The following is a 25,048-nucleotide window of genomic DNA, read 5'->3' on the forward strand; positions in this document are numbered from 1 at the left end:
CTGAAATGGGGAACAACGCTGCCACCCAGTGGTGATTCCATTGCATAGCATCAGCTTTAGGAAATTTTATATATAACAAGAGAATGTCTATGGAGATTCTCAGTCATCCAGGTCGCAGTTGTCCCCAAGATGCTTTTTCAAGAGGCAACTGGACTTTCCTGTTTTTCTTTGAAGACGTTTTGCTTCTCATCCAAGAAGCTTCTTCAGCTCTGACTTCCATCTCCCGCCATCCTCCTCACTCACTTTTATTCCATCAGGCTGGCCTGGCCTAATTTTTTCCCTTTTTCCCTTTTTAAAATGCAAATTTTAATCTGTTCTTAATTATTGGGGTGTTTTAAATCTGTCTTCGGCCAAATTGTTTAATTCGGTTTTATTTTGCTTTTAAATTTTGTATTTATGTGTTTTATCTTGTGGCTGTTCACCGCCCTGAGTCCTTCGGGAATAGGGCGGTATATAAATCAAATAAAACCTAAATCTAAAAAACCTAAAACTCCAGGGAAATGGAATGGAATGGGATGGGATGGGATGGGATGGGATGGGATGGAATGGAATGGAATGGAATGGAATAGAATAGAATAGAATAGAATAGAATAGAAGGAAAGGATAGGATAGGATAGGATAGGATAGGATAGAATGGAATAGAATAGAATAGAATAGAATAGAATAGAATAGAATAGAATAGAATAGAATAGAATAGAATAGAATAGAATGAGTTGGAAGGGCCCTTGGAGATCTTCTAGTCCAACCCCCTGCTTAGGCAGGAAACCCTATACCACTTCAGACAAATGGTTATCCAACATCTTCTTAAAAATTTCCAGTGTTGGGGCATTCACAACTTCTGCAGACAAGTTGTTTCACTTATTAATTAAGTCTTCAGAGAGGGGCCGCATATAAATTGAATTAATTAAATTAAATTAAATTAAATTAAATTAAATTAAATTAAATTCTAACTCTCAGGAAATTTCTCTTTAGTTCTAAATTGCTTCTCTCCTTGATTAGTTTCCATCTGTTGCTTCTTGTCCTGCCCTCAGGGGCTTTGAAGAATAGCTTGACTCCCTCTTCTTTGGGGCAGCCCCTGAGATATTGGAAGGCTGCTATCATGTCTCCCCTGATCCTTCTTTTCATCAAACCAGACATACCCAGTTCCTGCAATCGTTCTTCATATGTCTTAGCCTCCAATCATCCCCTAATCCTCTTTGTTGCTCTTCTCTGCACTCTTTCTAGAGTCTCCATATCCTTTTTACATCGTGGCGACCAACACTGGATGCAGGATTCCAAGTGTGGCCTTACCAAGGCTTTATAAAGTGGTATTAACACTTCACGTGATCTTCACGGAAGGATACTGCAAAATCTCCATTCCCACCCCAGTCTGGGGCCAACCAGAGGTGGTATTTGCTGGTTCTCCGAACTGCTCAAAATTTCCGCTACCGGTTCTCCAGAACTGGTCAGAACCTGCTGAAACCCACCTCTGGCCAGGACCTTACGGCCTTAATATCTTCTGCAGAAGACATCTGCTCAATGAAGTCCTCTCTCAAGGTCTCCTCCTCGCATGAAGACAACTTGGTGGATTATGCACCGCTTAACAGAATAACAAAATAACAGAGTTGGAAGGGACCTTGGAGGTCTTCTAGTCTGACCGTCTGCTCAAGCAGGAAACCCTAGAACAGTGATGGCAAACCTTTTTGCTGTCACATGCCGGGAGCGCGGAGGGGGTCGCGTGCACACACCCATAATGCAGTGCCCCCCACGCATGTGCACGCCCCACCATGCTGCCCCATCCCCTGCGCATACGCCCTCACCCCCCCACCCCCCTATATATGCATGTACGACCCTCCGTGCCCCGTTTTGGGCTCCCTGAAGCCTCTGGAGGCCAGAAACGGCCCATTTCCGGACTTCCAGTAGGCCCGTTAGTTCCGTTTTTCGCCCTCCCCAGGCTCCAGAAGCTTTCCTGGAGCCTGGGGAGGGTGAAAACGGCTTCTCCCAGCTCTCCAGAGGTACTCCAGAGGCCGGAAACGGGTTGTTTCCGGACTTCCGGGAGGCCCATTTTTCACCCTCCCAGAATCTCCGCGTGAGCCCTGTACTTACCTGGCATCCAAAATGGGCCGTGTGGTGACTCCTGGGGAGGGGAGTGGCGGCGGGGACGGGGCCAGACTAAAATCAGCTGGCCGGGCGCATACACCCGCGCACTGAGGGCGACCTAGGGCAACTACCTGCGTGCCTGCAAAGATGGCTCCACATGCCACCTGTCATAGGTTTGCCATCATTTATTTATTTATTTGTTTGTTTTAATTTGTATACCGCCCTTCTCCAGCAGGACTCAGGGCGGTGAACAGCCAGAATAAAACAGAGCGTACAAAATTTAAAAACAGTTTAAAAATAATTAAATCATGGCCTTAGAGTCTCAACATTTTTTTTTTTTTTGTACATCGTGCGGACCAAAACTGGATGCCGTGAAAATCCCGTCATCCCCCTTTTGCGACCTCCTGACGAGCAGAGTTCGCTTAACGACCACGTGACTTAATTTCACAACCGCAGTGATTCAGTTAACCGACGCGGCAAGGAAAGCCGTAAAATGGGTCAAAACCCACTGGACAAATTTCTCCCTTAGCAACGTACATTTTGGGCTCCGTTGTGGTCATAAATCGAGGCCTACCTGCCTGTGATTGTCGTTCCCTCTTCCTCCCCTGTCCTTTTTCACCTGGTCTTCCTCCCTGCCTCTCACCCGCCTTCGCTTTTTCCTTGCTTGCTCCAGACTGGTGGAAGAATTTATGCTGCTGGCCAACATGGCGGTGGCCCATCGGATTTACCGCTCCTTCCCCACCCAAGCCCTCCTGCGCCGGCACCCCCCACCGCAGAGCAAGATGCTCCACGACCTCATGGCCTTCTGCAGCCAGATGGGCCTGGAGATCGACTGCAGCAGTGCCGGGGCTTTGCATGTGAGTAACGGCAGGAGCCGGAGATGGGAAAGGAGGGGAGGGGGAATCAAAGGAGCTCCTCCTGCTGCATTCAGCCCAGATTTGGGGCTTTGGAAGCCTTTTTTCCCCACGGAATCAGCTCTGTAAGGAAAGGAGGGACCGTGGGGTCCTCGGTGATCTCTGAGCTTGGCTGATTTCTTGCAGACGTTTCATTGCCTCTCTATAGAACATCATCAGTGCTAAAAGGCGAGTGCGGTTTGCAGGAGGAGGACTGTGGGGGTCCTTGCTGCTCTCTGTGCTTGGTTGTTTCCTTGCAGACATTCCATTACCCAACTAGGTAACATAATCAGTGCTAGAAGGGAGTACGGTTTATAGAAAGGAGGACGTTTCTTGCAGACGTTTCATTGCCTATCCGTATAACATCATCAGCGCTAGGAAGGAGTGGGGTTTGCAGAGAGGAGGAGGAGGGTGAAAACTCTGAGGTCCTTGGTGCCCTCTGAGCTTGGTTGTTTTCTTGCAGACGTTTTGTTACCCAGCTAGGTAACATCATCAGTGGTAGGGCCTAGCCCAGTGACGGCTAAGCTTTTTGCCATCATGGGCCAAAAGCGGGGAGAGTGTGGGGGATCACACATGCAGGTGCCCACACCCATAATTCTATGCTCCCTGCCCCCCCCCCGCACATGCACGTGCAACCCACCCTGCGCTCCCTCACGCTTTTGGCATGATGGCACAGTGGCCACGGTAGGCCCATTTTTCGTTCTCCCCAGGCTCCCAGAGCCTTTCTAGGAGCCTGGGGAGGACGAAAACGGCCTCCCCTCCGGAGGCCAGAAACAGCCCATTTGCTGACTCTGGTGGGCCCAGAAGGCCTGAAAATCAGCTGGCCAGCGCGCACACGTCTACCCAAGCTGAGCTCGCGTGCCCACTGATATGGCTCTGTGTGCCACCTGTGGCACGCGTGGCATAGGTTCGCCATCACAGGCCTAGCCTAAGGCAGGACTCAAACTCACCCTTTTCCAGTGAAAGCTACTCAGTGGGCTTTCATGGATAAGGTGGGACTAGAACTCACCGTCTCCTGGTTTCTAGACTAGCACTTTCACCACTAGACTAAACAAAGACACAACCCCACTTGCGTTGAGGTCAAGGTTAGCCATAGCTTGGGAGAAAAAAGCATGAGGTGCAACAGGAAAGTGCAAGCCACATTTGCTCCCTCCTAACGCCCGTGTGTCAGCACTTCAAGCTGCATTTACTCTTGTGCTGACATAAGAAGGAGAAGCGGAGGCGTCTGGAAAGGGACGTTTGACTTTTCACCTGCTTATTTTCCCTGGAGATAATATCCCCTAGGAGATGGGATGGGAGGGGGGAAATTCCTTTGAGCTGGAGCAGTAGATTAGGGCTAGAGTGATTTGGAAGATGGCCAATGAGTGCAGGGGAGTGGGGAACGGAAAGGGAGGGTTTTAGGTCTGGAAGTCAGTGTTGGCTACGATGGAGTCGGAATTAGAATGTCGTGCTTAATAAATGGGAGTTTTCTTCAAAGACTTTGTTTGAAATGCAATTTATTTGAGACGACCTCGAAACCTGACACCGTGTCTGTTTCTCTCTCTCTCTCTCTGTCTTCCAGAAAAGCCTGAATGAAACTTTTGGGGACGACCAATACAGCGATGCCAGGAAGGAGGTGCTAACCAACATGTTCTCCCGACCCATGCAGGTAGGAAGGAGGGAGGGGCCATCCCTGCCCAATTGGGGTATTGCAATGCAGGCTGTGGAGGCTGCCGCTCGAGACCACCCTGGGGTACGATTGGTGCAGAACCCAGCAGCAGCCCTCAGTTAACTGGCAGGAGAGTTCTTTGATTTATTACATTTAAATGGCTTAGGACCTGGTTATTTACGGGACCGCCTGCTACCACCAATACCCTCCCACCGACCAGTACGCTCCCATAGAGAGGGGCTCCTCCGGGTGCCGTCGGCCAAACAATGTCGACTGGCGGCCTCTAGGGGAAGAGCCTTCTCTGTGGGGGCACCTACGATCTGGAACGAGCTCCCCCCGGAGATACGGAGGATCCCGGATCTGCGCACCTTCCGTCGCGCGCTTAAGACTTTTTTATTTCATCAAGCTGGCCTGGCCTAAATCTTCTCCCCTTTTAAATGTAAATTTTAACTTGTTTTTAAATTATGGGGTATTTTAAATTTGTCTCAGCCAAATTATTTAATTCGTTTTTATTCTATTTTAAATTTTTGTATTTATGTGTTTTATTTTGCGGCTGTTCACTGCCCTGAGTCCTTCGGGAGTACGGCGGTATATAAATCCAATAAACTAAACTAAACTAAATTTTATTTCATTCGTTGAATTTGAATTTCATTTCATTCGTTGAATTTGAATTTTATTTCATTCGTTGAATTTGAATTTTATTTCATTCGTTGAATTTGAATTTTATTTCATTCGTTGAATGTGAATTTCTTTTATTTATTAAATTTGAATTTATTTTATTTATTAAATCTGAATTTTTTAATTCATTAAATTTGAATTTATGGTATTTTATTGATGAAATTTGAATTTATTATATTTATGAAATTAGAATTTATTATATTTATGAAATTTGAATTTCTTTTATTCATTGAATTTAAATTTATTGCATTTAGGAAATTTGTTTGCCGCCCATCTCACCACCAGGGTTAACTGGGGGATCTAGGCTAATAGTAGATTTCTGGTTTATATTAAGCTATCATATGTAATATAATATATTAAGCTATTATATATATATATATATATATATATATATATATATATATATATATATATATATATATATATTCCCTTTATTTATACACACACACACACACACACACACACACACACACACATATATATAAATTTATATTTCGCTGATAAAGAAATAAAGAGGGACTAGTATAGATCTATTTCAAGCTATTTAGCTCTCATCAGCTAGCCATACCCTTACACTGATTCGAACTTGGGCTGCCTTCATGTTAGGCAGCTGTATTAACCTCTGAGCCACAAATTCTCCTCCCGTCATCAGCTTGTGGTTCAGAGGTTAATACAACTGCCTAACATGCAGGCAGCCCAAGTTTGAATCCGAGTAAGGGTATGGCTAACTGATGAGAGCTAAATAGCTTGAAATAAATCTATGCTAGTCTCCCTTTATTTCTTTATCAGCGAAATATAAATTTGGTATAAAATGGTTTGTCATGAATGCTTGAGGGATCCTGGATTGGGGCTGAAAGGCGATTGTTGGGGGCAAGAGGCTGACTCTGTACACCACTTAGAGAGGGCCGTAAAAGCACTGTGAAGCAGTATATAAGTCTTAAGTGGTATTGCTATAAAGTGGAAGATTTCCAACCTCGGTAACTTTAAAACCTGTGGACTTCAGCTCCCAGAATTCCCCAGCCACAGGCCTTAAAGTTCTCGAGATTGGATGCTCCTGTGATAAAGCCTTTCATGGGCTGGCATCCAGATCTCCTCCACGTTCTCTGGGATGGAGAGAGACCTCCGAGTATCTCTTCCCCACCTACTCCTGCTCTTCCTAAAACTTTGCAGCTTCTTTCACCCTCAGCCATGTCAGAAACGCCTCCGTCTTCCTTCCCAGCCTCGCTGGCGGTAGCTTCTGATCTCTCCCCGCTCTTTGCAGATGGCCGTCTATTTCTGCACCGGCGTGCTGAAGGACGAGAACCTCTTCCGCCACTACGCCCTCAACGTGCCTCTCTACACTCACTTTACGTCGCCCATCCGCCGGTTTCCGGACATCGTGGTGCACCGGCTACTCTCAGCTTCGCTGGGTGAGTTTCTTAGGATGGTGGGCTAGCTAGTTGGCTGCCACTAGGGAAGCAAAGGGCAGGGGCCTCCAACCTTGGCAACTTTTAAGATCTGTGGACTTCAACTCCCAGAATTCCCCAGCCAGCACGGGAACAGGGCGCTTGGGGGGGTGGGGGGTTTGGGTGTCTTGCCCAGGCCGCTTTCAACTGAAGGTGTCTCTTTTTTCAAGGGCTGGGTCCTGCCCCACAGATGGAGGAGGCTGAGATGCAGAAGCAAGCGGAGCATTGCAACGACCGGAAAATGGCTTCCAAGCGAGTGCAGGAACTCAGCGTCGATCTCTTCTTCGCCGTGTTTGTCAAGGTCGGGGGTTCGAGGCCCATTCGGGACGCCGGAGGGGAGGGACAGGCACAGAAGGAGAATGGGGGGGGTTTCTTAAAATCGGCCGGGTGTTGTGTTTGTACAGCCCCCGTCCGCTGATAGAAACATCGCATTTCTTTCTTTCATCGATCCGCAGCCGGTCCTCGACTTACGACCGCAACTGCGCCCAACGTTCCCGTCGCTTAAAGGAGACATCGGTTCAGGCGAGGTGTGCCCCGTTTTACGGCCTTTGCCGCCGCCGCTGGCTAACCAAGTCACTGCGGTTGTTAAGTGAGTAACACGGTTAAGTGAATTCCCATGGGTTTTGCCGTCAGAATGTCGCAAAACGGGAATCGCGTGACCTCGGGATACGGCAACCGTCATAAATATGAGCTGCCGAGAGTCTGAATTTTGATCACGTGACCATGGGGATGTGGCAGCGGTCATAAGTGTGAATAACGATCGTAAGTCCCTTTTTTCGGTGCCGTCGTAACTTCGAACGGCCACTAAACGAATGATTGTAAATCGAGGACTATACATATAGTAGAGTTTCTCAACTGAGAAACTTTTTAAGATGTGGGAATTCTGGCCATGCTGCCTGGGGAATGCTGGGAGTTGAAGTCCGCATGACCTAATTTAGGAATGCTGGGAGTTGAAGTCCACACATCTTAAAATGTGCTAAGCGGAAAAACCCCGATCCCCAAATGTATCATAGGGGAGATTTTTCTTTTGGGGAAAAAAAAAAAAGACCTACGAATTTTTCAATGAAAATATCAATACAAGCAGTCCTCCACTTACGACAGTTCATTTAGTGACCATTTCAAAGTTACGACGGCACTGAAAAAAGTGACCTAGGACCCATTTTTCACACTTGCGACTGATGCAGCATCCCCCTCGGTCACCTGATCAAAATTCAGGACGCTCGGCAACCGACTCATATTTACGACGGTGTCCTGGGGTCACGTGATCCCCTTTTACGACCTCTCTGACAAGCAAAGTCCATGGGGAAGCCAGATTCGCTTAACGGCTGCATTCCTAACTTAGGAACTGCACTGACTCGCTTAACCACGGCGGCCGGAAAAGCTGTAAAACGGGGCAAACTCGCTTAACAGACGTTTCACTTGGCAACATCAGTTTTTTTGGTCGTAATTCGAGGACTGGCCGTAAAAGCAAGGTGCCTCCACCTCTGATCTAAGTCCTTTGGAGATCTTTTCTTGCTCCTTCCCTTGATAGATCCGTGGATCTACCCTCGGGGTTCGATCCGAGCCAAAGGCCTCTGATTATTTGTCGTCTTTCCAAAGCTTCGCACGAGGGTTTTGCACGAAGCTTGGCTGGGAACCAGGTTCGAATCCCCGGGTGCCTCGAAGGGGCTGTTCCGCTTTGCTCATCCCTCCCTCTTTCTGTGACCCCCACCCCCCCGGTCCCCGTGTGTTGTGTCTTGCAGGAATGTGGACCGCTGGAGTCGGAGGCCATGGTGATGGGCGTCCTGAGCGAGGCCTTTGACGTCCTGGTGCTGCGATTCGGAGTCCAGAAGCGCATTTATTGCAACGTGAGTCCGTGCGATTCCCGGGCTGGCAGGACGGGTGTTTTGAGCCTGCTCCCCAAACACGACAAACCCTCTGTAGTTAAATCAACGATTCCTTTAATTAGGAGCGTCGGCAGCCCCGGCAAAAGGTTTCTCTCTCAACGCAGGCTAACAAGTCCGTCGGTCCGGGAGACGGATAGTTGTCTGTCACACCTATTCATCTGCGCCCCCTGCCTTTTATCCCCAGAGCTGGGGCTTCACTAGCAGAGGTGACTTTTCCGTCCCAAGGACCAGCCCATAGATTTCCACTGCTCTCCTCTCCTCTCTGCTTTCTGTGCATTCACGCGTCAGGCACGGGACCCAGCTGTTCCTCCTCTTCCTCATCGGCCACATCCAGACCTGGGGGCTGTTGACTCTCCATCTGAGGGCTGACGGATGGCCCAGGCTCCACCCATCTCTCCCTCCCTCCCCCCCTCCCCCCCCCTCTCTCTCCTCCATTCCCTCTTTCCCCTTGGAGCTCTCAGGTTGCCTTGATGCTGGCCCTGACTCCCATACATCCTCCTCCTCCTCCTCCTCCTCCTCCTCCGATTTGGCTGCTGGAGGGGCCAGCAGCCGATAGGCTGTTAAGGATATTGTTGTGTTACCAACCAGCAGAGTAAGTGCACAGAGAAACGGTACTGAGAGCAATGAATACAATACATACAAACTGGTTTAACAAAGCTTTTACTTTGTAGTGAAAAACAATTGCATAGTCTTTTTAATCAATCCACGTCTTTAGCCATTCAAATCAGTCCGAAGTTACAGATATCTTCTTACCAGACAAACAGCAGTAATTCACGCTTGTAACAAATCACGATGATAGCAGATCCATCCACTTCTTCACACACAACAGTAACAGTTTCAACCAGCAAGTCAAGCAATGATGAGAGCAGGTCCAACAATGACTATAGCTCAGCTCCCTCCTTATGTACAGTTTACACTAGTAATTATCCACTTAAGATAAGTGAAGTCAGCAGTGCAATGACTCAACAGTACAATTATGATAATTGCAATCAGCAGTTAGTCAGCAGTCAGTTACAACGACTCATCAGTACAATTACTCAGCATTACATCTGTTACAGCATTACATAAAGTTACAGAATACATTTAAAGTGATAGCACACATATATTGCCTGGACAACTTGTTAGGTTTATATCATATCCTAACATAGGCCACAACAACAGGTCTGAGAATTAGCCGGGCAAACCATTTTTAAGTCTTTCAGTGCTGGAAAGGCGAACTGAACGAGACAAAATTGGATAGAACAAGAGAAGCTAGAAAAGGGAAAGATTTGCCTGGGGGGGGCCACATAAAATACAGGTAGTCCTCGACTTACAACAGTTCGTTTAATGACCATTCAAAGTTACACCACCACCGAGAAAAGCGACTTAACGTCTGTTTTTCACAGCCGCGACCTTTGCAGCATCCCCGCGGTCACGAGATCAAAATTCAGACGCTTGGGCCCCGGCTCATAGTTACGACAGTCGCAGTGCCCTGGGGGGGGTCATGTGATCTGCGACCTCCGGACAAGCAAAGTCAACGGGGAAGCCGGATTAAACTGAACAAGCGGGTTCCTAACTTATCGACCACGGCGATTCATTTAGCGGCTGTGGCGAGAGAGGTCGTAAAAACGGGGCGAGACTCACTTAGCATCTGTCTCGCTTAACAACGGAAATGTCGGGGCTCGACTGCGGTCTTTTAAGTCGAGGGCTCTCTGTACTCTGAGCTACAGGAAGGCCTCCATCGCTAAAGCTGGAATCCATTTCCTGGCCAGAGATCATGGCTGCCCAGCGGGTCAGTGATGGCTCTGTCAGCCTCACTTAGCAGCTGTCTCACTTAACGATGGAAATTTGGGGCTCAGTTGCGGTGGTAAGTCGAGGACTACGTCTCCTGCCCTATCGCAGCTGCGGGCCTCTTGCTGCACAAGGCAGTTCAGGAGCCCGTTTGGGGAGGATGCTGCCGTTCCTCCCTCCATCTCTCCCTCCCCTTCTCCGATTGCTGTTTGGGGACGCTGGGCCGGGCCCAGCTGTGCCTCCATCTGCCCCTCGCCGAAACCAGGACCATTATCCCCTCCCGGCGCGGTCATTAAAGCAGAGCAGATCCTGCCAAGCAGGCAATTCTGCCCTCCCAACGATCGAGCAGGGAGACGTTGGATTTCATTTCCGCCGTCACAATCGGGACTCGGTGGCATCTGGTGGACTTCCGTCTGCGGCAGGCAGGTGCCGGTCCCCAGTGATCCGATGGCACGAGGCCAGGAAGAGTCGGGATGGGATGCTAGACCGAATTCTTTATTTCCCTTTTTATTTTGAAGATATCTACCAATATAGGCAGTCACATACAGAGAGATACAGATGATCAGAGTTTATTTATTTATTATTGATTTATTTATTAGTCCAATTGATATGCCGCCCTTCTCCGTAGACTCAGGGCGGCTTACAATGCATTATAGCAATAGCCTGCATACTTTTTTGTATATACCTGCTTATTAGGGCTTTCGGCGCCCCCAAGCGGCGTTGTTGTATACAAAGTCAGCTTATTGCCCCCACAATCCGGGTCCTCAATTTACCTACCTCGGAAGGACGGAAGGCTGAGTCAACCTTGAGCCTGGTGAGATTCGAACTCGCACTAATTGCAGGCAGCTGGCAGCTCAGTGCTAGCACTTAACAGCCCTTTAGTCCGCTGCTCCACCGAGGCTTTTGTTGGAAGGGACCTTGTAGGTCATCTAGTCCAACCCCCCCCTCCCAAGCAGGAGACCCTACACCCGTGATGGTGAACCTATGGCACACATGGCACATGGAGCCATATCTGTGGACACGCGAGCGTCGCCCTAGCTCAGCTCCAGCACGTGTGCATGCACCGGCCACCTGATTTTCGGCCCTTCCGAGTGCCTCCGGAGGGGGGTTGGGGAAGATAGTTTTCACCCTCCCCAGGCTCCTAGAAAGCCTCTGGCGCCTGGGGAGGGGGAAAAACTACATCATTTCTGACAGAGGGCAGCCCAGTCTCTTCTGGAAAGCTTCCAGGGATGAAGCTCAGGCAGCTTCTGTTCCACTGGTCCTCAACTTAGGAACAACGATGGAGCCCATAATGTCGGTTGTTCAGTGAGACGTTTGTTAAGTGAATCTGCCCTATTTTACGACTTTTCAGGCCACCGTTGTGAAGTGAATCCCTGTGGTTGTTAAGTAAGTCACATGGTTGTTAAGTGAATCTGGCCTCCCCCGTTGACTTTGCTCGTCAGAAGGACGCAAAATGGGATCGCGTGACCCCCGGGACGCTGCAACCGTCATAAATGTGAGTCAGCTGTCAAGCATCCGAATGTAAATCACGTGACTGAGAATGCTGCGACGGTCGTTAAGTGTGAAAAACGGTCAGAAGTCACTTTTTTTTCAGTGCTGTTGTAACTTCGGACGGTCACTAAATGAACGGTGGTAAGTCGAGGACTACCTGTAATCATTTGCCAGGCACTCTCTGCACACTGAGATAACAGGAGATATTTACAGGTGGTCCTCGACTTACAACCGTCCATTTAGTGACCGTTCAAAATTACAGGGTCATTGAAAAAAAGGTGACTTAGGGCCGTTTTTCACACTTACGACCGGTGGCCACATTATCGAAATTCAGGTGCTTGGCTCATCTGTCTCATTTTAAGACCGTCGCAGTGTCCCAGGGGTCAGGTGATCCCCCTCTTGCGACCTTCTGACCAGCGAAGTCCACGGGGAAACCAGATTCACTTAACAACCGGTGACTAATTTAACAACAACAGTGATTCACTTAACAACGGCGGTCCAAAACAGGTCGCAGCACGGGGCCAAACCCACTTCGCAAATGTCTCCCTTAGCGACAGCAGCAATTTGGGTCTCGACTGAAGTCGTAAGTCGAGAACTACCTGGAGTCCTGCTTTAAAAAAAACGGAGGCATTCCGCGTTACCCAGATTCTTAGTTGAGGTTTTCAAATCCTTGTTTCCGCAAATTGGGAATGTAGCCCAGGAAAGATGGAGTCCAGAAGGCAGACGGCAGAGCCAGACAATTCGGGATCCACCAGCCCCAGGATCTCGGGGTGATGTGTGATCAACAGATTAAATCAGGGCTGGGCTTCAAAAATTTTAGCAAGGGGTTCTTTGCCCGGTTGCTGGGTGGGCGTGGCCATGGTGGGCGTGGCCTAGTTGGCCTCCTGCACCACGGCGGGGGGGGCGGGGAGGATTTTTGCCCTCCCCGGGCTCCGGAAGCTTTCCTTGAGCCTCCGGGAGGTGAAAACGGCCTCCCCAGGCTCCGGAGGCACTCCCAAACTTCCGGTAGGCCTGTTTTCGCTGGCAGAGGCACTGCGGGCTGGTTCTTCGCTGTTTCCAGGGTGGCCCCACGGGCCAGATCTAAGCACCACGTGAGCCGGATACGGTCCCCGGGCCTTGAGTTTGACTCAAGACACAGAACATACCATATCGGCCAGTGATGGCTAACCTTTTTGCCACCGCGTGCCAGGAGCAGGAGAACCGGGGGGGGTCGCACGGACATGTGGCCACACCCATAATTCTGTGCGCCCCGTGCATGCGTGCACCCCCTCCCCGCTCCCTCCGCTCCTGGCACGCAATGGCACGGTAGGTCCGTTTTTCTTTCTCACCTGGCTCCAGGGCCTCTCTAGGAGTCTGGGGAGGGCAAAAATGGCCTTTGCCACCCTGCCAAGAGGTCTTCTGGAGGCCGAAAATGGCCCGTTTAACAACTTCCGGTGGGAATGGAAGGCCCGTTTTTTGCTGTCCCCAGGCTCCAGGGCCTCTCTAGGAGTCTGGCGAGGGCGAAAACGGCCTCCGGAGGACCTCTGGGGGGGTGGGGAAGGCCGTTTTCGCCCTCCCCAGACTCCTAGAGAGGCCCTGGAGCCTGGGGACAGCAAAAAATGGGCCTTCCCCACCCCACCCCACCCCCCACCTCCAGGCCCTCTGGAGGCAGGAAACAGCTTGTTTCCCTACTTCTGGTAGGCCCAGAAGACCCGAAAATCAGGAGCTGAGCTCACGTGCCCACTGATACAGCCACGCGTGCCATAGGTTCGCCATCACGGATCTAGGCCTTCCTCCTAATATTGTCCCCACAACAACAACCCTGTGAGGTGCGTTGGGCTGAGAGGGAATGACTGGGCCAAAGTCACCCAGCTGTCTTTCATGCCAAAGGCAGAACTAGAACTCACACAGCCACCCTATGATTGGTTCAAAGTCGCCCAGCTGGCTTTCATGCCTAAGACAAGACTAGAACTCATAACCACCGGGTTAATTCGTCCAAAATCACCCCGCCGGCTTTCATGCCTAGACTAGAACTCACCGTCTAGACTAGAATTCACCGTCACCTGGTGATTGGCCTACACCAGAGGTGGGATTCCCATAATTTGCCTACCAGTTCAGCTAAGCACCGAAAATGTGAGCGCCCATTCGCCCGAACCGGCTGGCTTTCGTGCCTAAGGCAGAACTAGAATTCACAGCCACCTGGTGATTGGCTCACCCAGCTTTCATAGCTTCCTTCCCGGAGGTTTCTGAATTTACCCCTACAAGAAGTCGGTTCCTGGCCACCTTTGGCCTCATCGGCCTTTGCAGCTGGTGCTGCGGGCATGTACCTGGCACCGGCTGCCTTAAGTGCCCGCAAACAGGCAGTCGAGAAAACACAATCCTTATTTCAAAACTCAACCCTGATCCGCCCTTTGATCCAGTGACCCAGCCTGGCTGACTTAGTGCCAGGATGAAAACCATATAATTTATTTACTTATTTATTAAATTTATCAGCCTCCCATCTTACCCGTGGGGGTAACTCTGAGCGGCTTACACTATTAAAAGATTTATTTTTATTTTATTTTATTTTTAAATTTGATTTATATGCCGCCCTTCTCCGGAGACTCAGGGCGGCTTACAATGCGCTAAGCAATAGCCTTCATCCTTTTGTATATTTTTATACAAAGTCAGCTTATTGCCCCCACAATCCGGGTCCTCATTTTACCTACCTTAGAAAGGATGGAAGGCTGAGTTGACCTTGAGCCTTGGCGAGATTCGAACCTGCAGTAATTGCAGGCAGCTGTTCTTAATAACAGGGTGCTTTAGACCGCTCTACTACCAAGGGAATATATTTATATATTTAAAAATATATAAATGAAAGGTTAGAAAAATATAACTGTGCAAAATACAGAATGGGGTTGAAAAAGCTTTTTGTACATGGAGAGGGGTGTCTCTCATTTGGGGGGGGTGTTTCCTTCACCGCTTGGTGCCCCTCTGCCTCTGCCCCTCCCACCCCCTCCCCGTTGACTCCGTCTCCCATCCTGCTCCGCCCATTGACTCCATCTCTCCATTCCCTTGCAGGCTCTGCCGTTGATGGGATTCCAGTTTCAAAAAGTGGGGAAAAAGCCACAGTTGTCGCTGGTGTGGGAACCGCAGAGCGCAGAGCAGGACGCCCCGCGGCAGGTAACGTTGCCCCTCACCTCTCTCCCCACTTTCCCCCCCCACACACACTTCCCACCTGGCTCTCCTCCGCTCCTCCGCTTTTGCCCTGAGCCAGGCCCTGGTGCCATCCAGTCAAGGGCCACTGGCAGAGTTTCTCAGAGAACGGCCTTCCTCGGGTCATACGGTGCAACGGCGCGATTTCAGTTACCAAGAATTGGATTGTGGTCTTTCCCCGTCTCTGATTTTGGCTCCTCTGATTTTGGCTCCTTGTCTAGATGCAACTTTAATCACTACGTCCCACTTCTCTCTCTCTCTCTCTCTCTCTCTCTCTCTCTCTCTCTCTCTCTCTCTCTTTCTCTTTCTCTCCTCTCTTTCTTTCTCCCTCTCTCTCTCTTTCTCTCTCTCTCCTCTCTCTTTCTCTTTCTCTCTCTCTCCTCTTCCTCTCTCTCTCTCTTTCTCTCTCTCTCCTCTCTCTCTCTCTCCTCTCTCTCCTCTCTCTCTCTCTCTCCTCTTTCTCTTTCTCTCTCTCTCTCTTTCCTATCTTTCTCTTTCTCTCTCTCTCTCTTTCTCTTTCTCTCTCTGTCCTCTTCCTCTCTCTCTCCTCTCTCTCTTTCTCTCCTCTCTCTCCTCTCTCTTTCTCTCTCCTTCTCTCTCCCCCCTCTCTCTCCTCTCTCTCTCCCCTCTCTCTTTCTCTCCTCTCTCCCCCTCTTTCTCTCTCTCTCTTTCTCTCCTCTCTTTCTCTCTCTCTCTCCTCTTCCTCTCTCTCTTTCTCTCTCTCTCTTTCTCTTCTCTCTCTCTCTATCTTTCTCCTCTCTCTCTCTTTCTCTCCTCTTTCTCTCCTTCTCTCTCCCTCCTCTCTCTCATCTCTCTCTCCCCTCTCTCTTTCTTTCCTCTCTCTCTCTCCCCCTCTTTCTCTCTCTCTCTCTTTCTCTCCTCTCTTTCTCTTTCTCTCTCTCTCTCTCCTCTTCCTCTCTCACTCTCTCCCCCATCTCTCTTTCTCTCTATCTCTTTCTCTCCTCTCTCTCTCTCTCTCCCCCCTCTTTCTCTCTCTCTCTTTCTCTCCTCTCTCTCTCCTCTTCCTCTCCCTCTTTTTCTCTCTCTCTCTCTCCCCCTCTGCACACTGAGATTACAAGACATAATTTCAGGTCGTCCTCGACTTAAAACAGTTCATTTAGCGACCATTCAAAAATTATGACGTCGTTGGAAAAAAAGTGACTTAGGAAAGTGACTTATGCACCATGGCCGGATCCCCAGGGTTGCGGGATCGAAATTCACCGGCTTCACAAATGATACATATTTATGACGGTTGAAGTGTCCCGGGGGGGGGGGGTGTCACGTGATCCGTTTTTGCGACCTTCTGACCAGCAAAGTCCAAGGGGAAGCCACGATTCACTTCACAAGCTTGTGACTAATTCAACAGCTGCAGTGGTTCACTTTACAACGGTTGACCCAAAAAGTTGTAACGTCGGGTACGGTTCCCTTAGCATCTACCTCTAGCAGATCTGGTGCTAATTGTGGTCGTAAATTGAGGATTATAAAACGTTCCAGTGGAGGGGGCCTGGGGCTCTCCATGAACAAAGACAGCCGATCACCCAATCGGACACCGTTGAAAAGGCAACAGATCTTGGCTGGATCTAGCAATGCTGACTTTCTTATTGAATTAATTAATTAGTATCCTACCTTTATTTATTTCTTTTTCAAATAGCTTCATGCAACAAAGACAGCCAACACACCTTCCTCCTCCTATTTTTACACATACAACAACCTTGTGAGGTGGGTTGGGTTGAGAGAGAGGGACTGACTCAAAGCCACCCAGCTGGCTTTCATGCCTAAGGTGGGACTAGAACTCCCCGTCTCCTGGTGATTGGTGCAAATTCACTCAGCTGGCTTTCATACCTCAGATCAGACTGGAACTCCCCGTCTCCTGGTGATTGGCCCAAAGTCACCCACTTAGCTTTCATGCCTAAGGCGGGACTAGAACTCCCCGTCTCCTGGTGATTGGCCCACAGTCACCCACTTAGCTTTCATGCCTAAGGCGGGACTAGAACTCCCCGTCTCCTGGTGATTGGCCCACAGTCACCCACTTAGCTTTCATGCCTAAGGCGGGACTAGAACTCCCCGTCTCCTGGTGATTGGCCCACAGTCACCCACTTAGCTTTCATGCCTAAGGCGGGACTAGAACTCCCCGTCTCCTGGTGATTGGTGCAAAGTCTCCCAACTGACTTTCATGCCTAAAGTGAGACTAGAACTCCCCGTCTCCTGGTGATTTATCCAAAGTCACCCACCTGGCTTTCATGCCTCTAAGGCAGGACTAGAACTCATGGTCTAGCCTGTTGCCTTAATCACTTTCAGTTCAGGAGAACTATCTGTCCATACCCTTTCTAGGGAGAGGGTTCAAGAGGGCCTGGACCTCAACTCTCCTGCCTCCCCCCCCCCACCTCCACACCTAGGGGTGAGGATTGTAAGCACTCTGCACATGGTTCAGAGCCCTTTCCTCCAAACTTCATCCAGTCCAGACCTAAACTCAGGGAGGATCCCAGCTGAACGAGGGAGAACCAGCTTCCAAGAGCCTCACTGGGGATTCTCCACTGGGTACCGTTCTGTTGTTATCTGTTATCCTAAAAGAGGACCTGACTTGGGGCGCTCACATTGCAGCCCTGGTCAAAAAGGCCCAGCAGTGATTCTACTCCCTGAGACTTCTCAGGAAATAACAACAACTGAATGAAAAACTGCTGGTGACCTTCTACCGCTGCACCATAGAGAGTACTTTAACTTCCTGCACCTGTGTACGGTTTGCCAATTGCAGAGTGGCAGATAGGGCAGCGCTCCAGAGGGTTAACGCCATGCCCAGAGGATCATTGGTTGCCCTTTCCCCTCCTTGGAAGAGCTTTATAGCTCCCGCTGCCTTAAGAAAGTTCAAAACATTCTTAAAGATCCATCTCATCCTGGGCACCCCTTTTTTTTTGAACTATTACCATCTGGCAGCCGGTACAGGACAATAAAAACAAGGCTGAAAAACAGCTTCTATCCCAGAGCAGTAACTATATTGAATTCTACTGTATAGTGCAATGTTAATGCAATATCCAAATGGACTCCGGACAGCGGTGGGTTGCCTCCGGTTCGCACCGGTTCACAGGAACCGGTAGTAAAAATTTTTAGTAGTTCGGAGAACCGGTAATAACATTGGCTGGCCACGTCCCCAGCCCGGTCCCCGCTCACTTACCCCACCCACCTCACCTTTTACTTTTAAAAGCATTTTTTCTACAACCTCTTTGCCTGAAGAAATGCTTTTAAAAGTTTTTTAAAAAAGCCCCTGATGATCGCGCGGCTCAGCTGGGATCGTCAGAGGCTTTTAAAAGCATTTTTTTTCTACAAGCTCTTCGGCCGAAGCGGTTGTAGGGGGAAAAAATGCCTTTAAAAGCCTCTGGCGATCCCAGCTGACTTGCCTGATCTTCAGAAGCTTCTAAAAGCATTTTTTTTTCCTGCAACCTCTTAGAAAAAATGCTTTTAATTTTTTTTTTTAAGTTGGCCACGCCCACCCAGTCACATTACCCCCCCACACACAAGCCATGCCCACAAAATAAGCCACGCCCACAGAACCGGTAGTAAAAAAAATTTAGAACCCACCCCTGACTCCGGGGGATAGTAGGGGACAGGAAGGCCTGGGGGAACATTGTCCATGGGGTCGCGATGGGTCGGACACAACTTTGCAACTAACGACAACAGTGCAATATCTGGATTTTTTTCAGTTCAACTGTATAGAATGCGAAGGATGTGTTGTTTTGGTTTTGGGGTTTTAAATGCCTGAAGATGGCATTTAATTCCGTTGCACGAGGTGCAGTGACAATAAAGTAAACTAATCGAACTAACTTACCCCGCCAACGGATTTCCTTGGCACCCGAAACACATTAGCCCGAGGGTAAAGTGGCTGTAAAAATGACAAATGCTGATATTTGCCTGGAAAAGGATCAGAAATAATTAACTAAGCTTGCCATGTGTTTCTATTTAAAAAAAAACAAAAAAAACCTATGTTGGACTTTGTCTGTAATACTGATTCCGAGAAAGCTGGTCGAGACAGAGGGCTGAAACGATGCCAGGCAAAAGGACGGGTCCATTCGCTCGGAAATGAGAAGTTTTTTATGCCTTGCAATCAGGGGTGGGCTCCAAAAATTTTAGCAAGGGGATCTCTGCCCGGTTGCTGGGTGGGCGTGGCCAGGGTGGGCGTGGCCTAGTCGGCCTCCTGCACCACAGCAGGGATGGGGCATTTTTGCCCTCCCCAGGCTCCAGAGGCTTTCCTTGAGCCTCTGGGAGAGCAAAAATGGCCTCCCCAGGCGCCAGGGCCCCTCTAGAGGCCGGAAACAGCCCCAAACTTCTGGTAGGCCCATTTTTCACCTTCCCTGAGTCTCCGTGCGCACCCTGCGCTTACCTGCATCCAAAACGGGCTGCGTGGGGACCAGTGGTGGTTCCTCCCGATTCAGTCCGAGCCGATAGCGGTGACGATATGACGTCACCGAACCGGTTCTCTCCCCCCCCCCGCCCTCCCACCCCCCCACCCCCCACGTTATTCTTACCTTTTATTTGGTCCCACCCCCAGTCTATTGCTGCCTCCTGAGTCCCAGCTGATGACTAGAGGGAAAAAAACTGTTTAACCTCTTGCTTCAAAGGGCCGCCCTACAGCTGATCAATGTTAAAAGCAAACAAATGAGTCGGGTTGTAAGTGCGAGGACTGGTCGTAAGTGCAAGGACCTTCCAGAAATGATTCTGACCAGCTAGCCACGCCCACCTAGTCACATGACCTCCAAGCCACACCCACAAAATAAGCCACGCCCACAGAACCGGTAGTAAAAAAATTTAGAACCCACCCTTGGTGGGGACTCCTGGGAGGGGAGGGGAGGGGAGGGGTGGGGTGGGCGGGGCCACCCAAGAGTGGGATTTGGGGGTTCTCCGAACTGCACAGAATCTTAGCTAGAGATTCTCCCAAACCCCCAGCAGCCCAGCCCTGCTTGCAATACAGACAGCCCTCGCCTTGCAACCGCAATCACAGCCCAACATTTACGGCTGCTAAAGCGAGACATTTTTTCAGCGAGTTTTGCCCCATTTTGCAACTTTTCTTGCCCCGGTTCTTAAGTGAACCACTGGCAGCTGTTAAGTTAATAACACGGTTGTTTGGCGTATCTGGCTTCCCTTTGGACTTAGTAAAGCCACACCTGGAATACTTGCATCCCGTTTTGGTCACCACGTTACAAAAAACACGTTGAGACGTTGGAAAAAGTGCAGAGAAGAGCAACTAAGAGGATTAAAGGTCTGGAGGCTAAAACATATGAAGAACGGTTGCAGGAACTGGGTATGTCTAGTTTAATGAAAAGAAGGACTACAGGAGACATGATAGCAGTGTTCCAATATCTCAGGGGCTGCCACAAAGAAGAGAGAGTCAAGCTATTCTCCAAAGCCCCTGAAGGCAGGACAAGAAGCAATGGGTGGAAACTCATCAAGGAGAGAAGCAACCTGGGATTAAGGAGAAATTTCCTGACAGTTAGAACAATTAACCAGTGGAACAACTTGCCACCAGAATTTGTAAATACTCCAACACTGGAAGTTTTTAAGAAGAGACTGGACAGCCATTTATCTGGAATGGTGTGGGGTCTCTTGCTTGAGCAGGGGGTTGGACTAAATGACCTCCAAGGTCTCTTCCGATTCTATTCTGATTGGTTGATGGATGGATGGACTTTGCTTGTCATAAGGTCGCAAAAGGGGATCACATGACCCCAGGTCATTGCAACCATCATAAATATATGCCAGTTGCCAAGCGTCTGAATTTTGATCACCTGTCCAGGGAGATGCTCCATCTGTTGTAAAGTGTGAAAAACAGTCCTAATTTTTCAGCGCAGTTGTAACTTCAGTCACTAAACGAACTATCATAAGTCAAGGACTATGATTAGGGGACTGGAGGCTAAAACATACGATGAACGGTTGCAGGAACTGGGCATGGCTAGTCTAGTGAAGAGAAGGGTTGAGGGGCTGCCACAGAGAGGAAGGGGGTCAAGCTATTTTCCAAAGCACAAGAAAGAAAGAAAGAAAGAAAGAAAGAAAGAAAGAAAGAAAGAAAGAAAGAAAGAAAGAAAGAAAGAAGGAAGAAGGGAGGGAAGGAGGAAAGGAAGGAAGGAAGGAAGGAAGGAAAGAAAGAAAGAAAGAAAGAAAGAAAGAAAGAAAGAAAGAAAGAAAGAAAGAAAGAAAGAAAAAGACAGACAGACAGACATCTGAGTGAACCATGGATGGACAGAAGACATGGCTGGTCTAGTGAAGAGAAGGACTAGGGGAGACAGGATAGCATCTTCCAATATTTGAAGGGCTGCCACAGAGAGGAGGGGGTCAAGCTATTTTCCAAAGCAAAAGGAAGGATGAAAGGAAGGAAGGAAGGAAGGAGGGAGGGAGGGAAGGAAGGAAGGAAAGAAGGAGAGAAAAAGAAGAAAAGAAAGGAAGGAAGGAAGAGAGAGAAAGAAAGGAAGAATGAATGAAAGAAAGAAAGAAAGAAAGAAAGAAAGAAAGAAAGAAAGAAAGAAAGAAAGAAAGAAGGAAAGACAGGCAGACATCTGAGTGAACCATGGATGGACAGAAGACATGGCTGGTCTAGTGAAGAGAAGGACTAGGGGAGACAGTAGAGCCGTCTTCCAAGATTTGAGGGGCTGCCACAGAGAGGAGGGGGTCAAACTATTTTCCAAAGCACAAGAAAGAAAGAAAGAAAGAAAGAAAGAAAGAAAGAAAGAAAGAAAGAAAGAAAGAAAGAAGGAAGGAAGGAAGGAAGGAAGGAAGGAAGGAAGGAAGGAAGACAGACAGACAGACAGACAGACAGACAGACAGACAGACAGACAGACAGACAGACAGACAGACAGACAGACAGACATCTGAGTGAACCATGGATGGACAGAAGACATGGCTGGTCTAGTGAAGAGAAGGACTAGGGGAGACAGTAGAGCCGTCTTCCAAGATTTGAGGGGCTGCCACAGAGAGGAGGGGGTCAAACTATTTTCCAAAGCACAAGAAAGAAAGAAAGAAAGAAAGAAAGAAGGAAGGAAGGAAGGAAGGAAGGAAGACAGACAGACAGACAGACAGACAGACAGACAGACAGACAGACAGACATCTGAGTGAACCATGGATGGACAGAAGACATGGCTGGTCTAGTGAAGAGAAGGACCAGGGGAGACATGATAGCAGTCTTCCAGTATTTGAGGGGCTGCCACAGAGAGGAGAGGAGAGGGTCAAGCTATTCTCCAAAGCACCTGAAGGCCAGACAAGGAATAATGGATGGAAACTGATCAAGGAGAGATTCAACCTAGAAATAAGGACGAATTTCCTGACAGGGAGAACAATCAACCCATGGAACAAAAGTTGCCTTCAGAAGTTGTGGGAGCTCCATCACTGGAGGCTTTCAAGAAGAGACTGGACTGCCATCTTGTCAGAAATGGTGTAGGGTCTCCTGCTTGGGTGGGGGTTGGACTAGATGACCTCCAAGATCCCTTCTGTTAATCTGTATCTGATAAATGAGCAATGATAACCAAATTCTGAGATTTGACGAGCATCGGGTTCCAGAGATCCAACTAACGTTTGCTTGGCTTCTATCTCCCGCTCAAGGTCATCTCCATATTCGCCTTGGTGGACGTGGTCTTGAGAGCTGACAACGGGGCCACGAAGTACAGCGCGGTGCTGAAGAGGCCCGGTGGTGGACAATGACCAGGCCTGGCTTCCGGTCACGAATCCTGCCTATTTGCCTAAACCCCTCCCCCCCACTAATATTGGCAGATATCCCGAACTGACTCCCTGGGAAAAGAACCGAGACTTTTAATTTTAATTTTAATTTTAATTTGGGCAGATGTTGTTTTTTTCGATACCGGGGTGTTTTTTTTTAAACGAGGGGAGGGCAAAGCCAAGATGGCGGCCGCAGCCCTTCAAGCCTCATGGCTCACATTTTTTTAAAAAAACGGTAGGGCTTCGCTTGCAGACCATAGCCACCATTTTGACTTTTTTGACCTGTTAGGTGTGGGTTTCCCTTGATTTTTACTCAAGCTGGTTGGTAAATCTCGGCTGCTTCCAGCACGGAGTCATGAATACTTTGGAAGTGTGAATCCACAATCTTTCCACCTTCTTCGATGGATTTGGGGAGGGGGGTTTTGAGGAGAGCACCTCCCTTGTTGTACCTGGCCCACGGGGCGCTTCCACCTTGGTGTAAATAACCTCTTGCTCAGCCTTTGGAGGCTCATGTTTCCCATGTGGGGCTCTCACGTCCGCTGGCTAAACTGGAAGGTTCTCCATTGCGGTAGGAAAGGAAATTGCGACGTCTCTGACGGAATAGTGTTGCTCTTTTTTTCCAATTCCACTTCTCCGCCTCTCTCAAAGCTACAACTTAAATCAGTTTTTGTGTGTGTGTGTTTTAACAACCTCTTCGTCCGGCCATATGAGTTTGGAAAGTCTGTAAGGACGACACCGTCTCCTCTTTGCTCCCCTCTCCCCCCACCATCCCGAAATTCTAATAAAGAAAAACTGGAAAAACTACCGTGAAATAAATTCCTGGAATCCCTCTAAAATCGGCTTCCGTTGTGGTTTCTTTTACGGCAGCTGACGGGGGGCAAAAATCGTATTGATTTTTGATTACATGTCGTAATTTTATCTAAGTATCTGCCTGGCCGGCAGGCAACACAAACTTTGAAAAGGAAGCATTGCGAAAAGGGATCTACGAGGGATTCGCAGAGAATACAGATAGTTTTCCACTTACGAACGGTCGCTTAGTGACTGTTTGAAGTTATGACGGATCTGCCCACGGCCACTTACAACCCAGATTCAAAATTCTGCTGGCCACCCATCACACAATTACATTTTAGACACTCGGTAACCAGCCATTTGCAGTGCTCTGCGTCCACGTGACTGCAATGTACGACGTTTTTGACGTGGCTCAGTGGCTAAGACGCTGAGCTTGTCGATCGAAAGGTCGTCAGTTCAGCGGTTCGAGTCCCTAGTGCCGCGCAGTGGGGTGAGCTCCCGTGACTTGTCCCAGCTTCTGCCAACCTAGCAGTTCGAAAGCAGGTAAAAAATGCAAGTAGGAAAATAGGAACCACCTTTGGTGGGAAGGGAACAGCGTTCCGTGCGCCTTTGGAGTTGAGTCATGCCGGCCACATGACCACGGAGACGTCTTTGGACAGCGCTGGCTCTTCGGCTTTGAAACGGAGATGAACAGCGCCCCCTAGAGTCAGGAACGACTAGCACATATGTGCGAGGGGAACCTTTACCTTTACCTCTAATTTCTGGCAAAAATCCCCAGCCTATTGCATATAATGAATTCCCTTAGCGACCATGGCTGTCGCTTAACAAAGCCTGCCATCGTTTCAGGACCACTGCATTTGCTTAACGACCTCCACAAAAGTCAAAATTGGGTGCAGTCTTACGGTGAACCACTTAATTACCAGCGTGACTTACAAGCGTAACTCCAGGCTCGATTTACCATCGTAAATTGAGGCCTACCAGCATGGCAGAATGGCCGTGTGAAGCAGCTCCTTCAGAAAACCCCAATGAAGTACAGATAATCCTCAACTTACAACCATTTATTTAGTGAGCCTTCAAAGTTGCAATGGCAATAGAACAGAACAGAACAGGAATAACGCTAGAATGGGAAGGGATGGGGTAGGATAGGCATAGGACAGGACAGGACTGAAATAGAAATACAAATAGAACAGGAATAAGACTAGAATAGAATGGGATGATAGGATTGATTGGAATGGGATGGGATGGAATAGAATAGAATTTAGATTAGAAAAGAATAGAGAATAGAACAGAACAGAATTAGAACAGAATTAGAATTAGAATTAGAATTAGAATTAGAATTAGAATTAGAATTAGAATTAGAATAGAATAGAATAGAATAGAATAGAATTTAGTAGACTAGAAAAGAATAGAGAATAGAATAGAATAGAATTTAGTAGACTAGAAAAGAATAGAGAATAGAATAGAATAGAATAGAATAGAGAATAGAATAGAACAGAACAGAACAGA

At 48.7% G+C, this 25,048-nt stretch overlaps 1 protein-coding gene across 2 annotated transcripts in view; it reads left to right on the forward strand.

The window, feature by feature from the left end:
* Nucleotides 1-23,589, forward strand: part of DIS3L2 (DIS3 like 3'-5' exoribonuclease 2) — a 249,347-nt gene extending 225,758 nt beyond the window's left edge. For both annotated transcript variants that reach the window (XM_087872025.1, XM_087872024.1), the window contains 7 exons: nt 2,753-2,936; nt 4,534-4,620; nt 6,560-6,707; nt 6,914-7,044; nt 8,486-8,590; nt 14,930-15,031; nt 22,640-23,589. In XM_087872025.1, the coding sequence (XP_087728151.1) occupies nt 2,753-2,936; nt 4,534-4,620; nt 6,560-6,707; nt 6,914-7,044; nt 8,486-8,590; nt 14,930-15,031; nt 22,640-22,738 (856 nt within the window). In that variant the 3' untranslated portion in view covers nt 22,739-23,589. The remainder of the gene's footprint in view (nt 1-2,752; nt 2,937-4,533; nt 4,621-6,559; nt 6,708-6,913; nt 7,045-8,485; nt 8,591-14,929; nt 15,032-22,639) is intronic.
* The last annotated feature ends 1,459 nt before the right edge of the window (nt 23,590-25,048 follow it).

This window comes from Pantherophis guttatus, chromosome 6 (genome assembly GCF_059756535.1).
Source record: "Pantherophis guttatus breed Tessera chromosome 6, ASM5975653v1, whole genome shotgun sequence".
NCBI lineage: Eukaryota > Metazoa > Chordata > Lepidosauria > Squamata > Colubridae > Pantherophis > Pantherophis guttatus.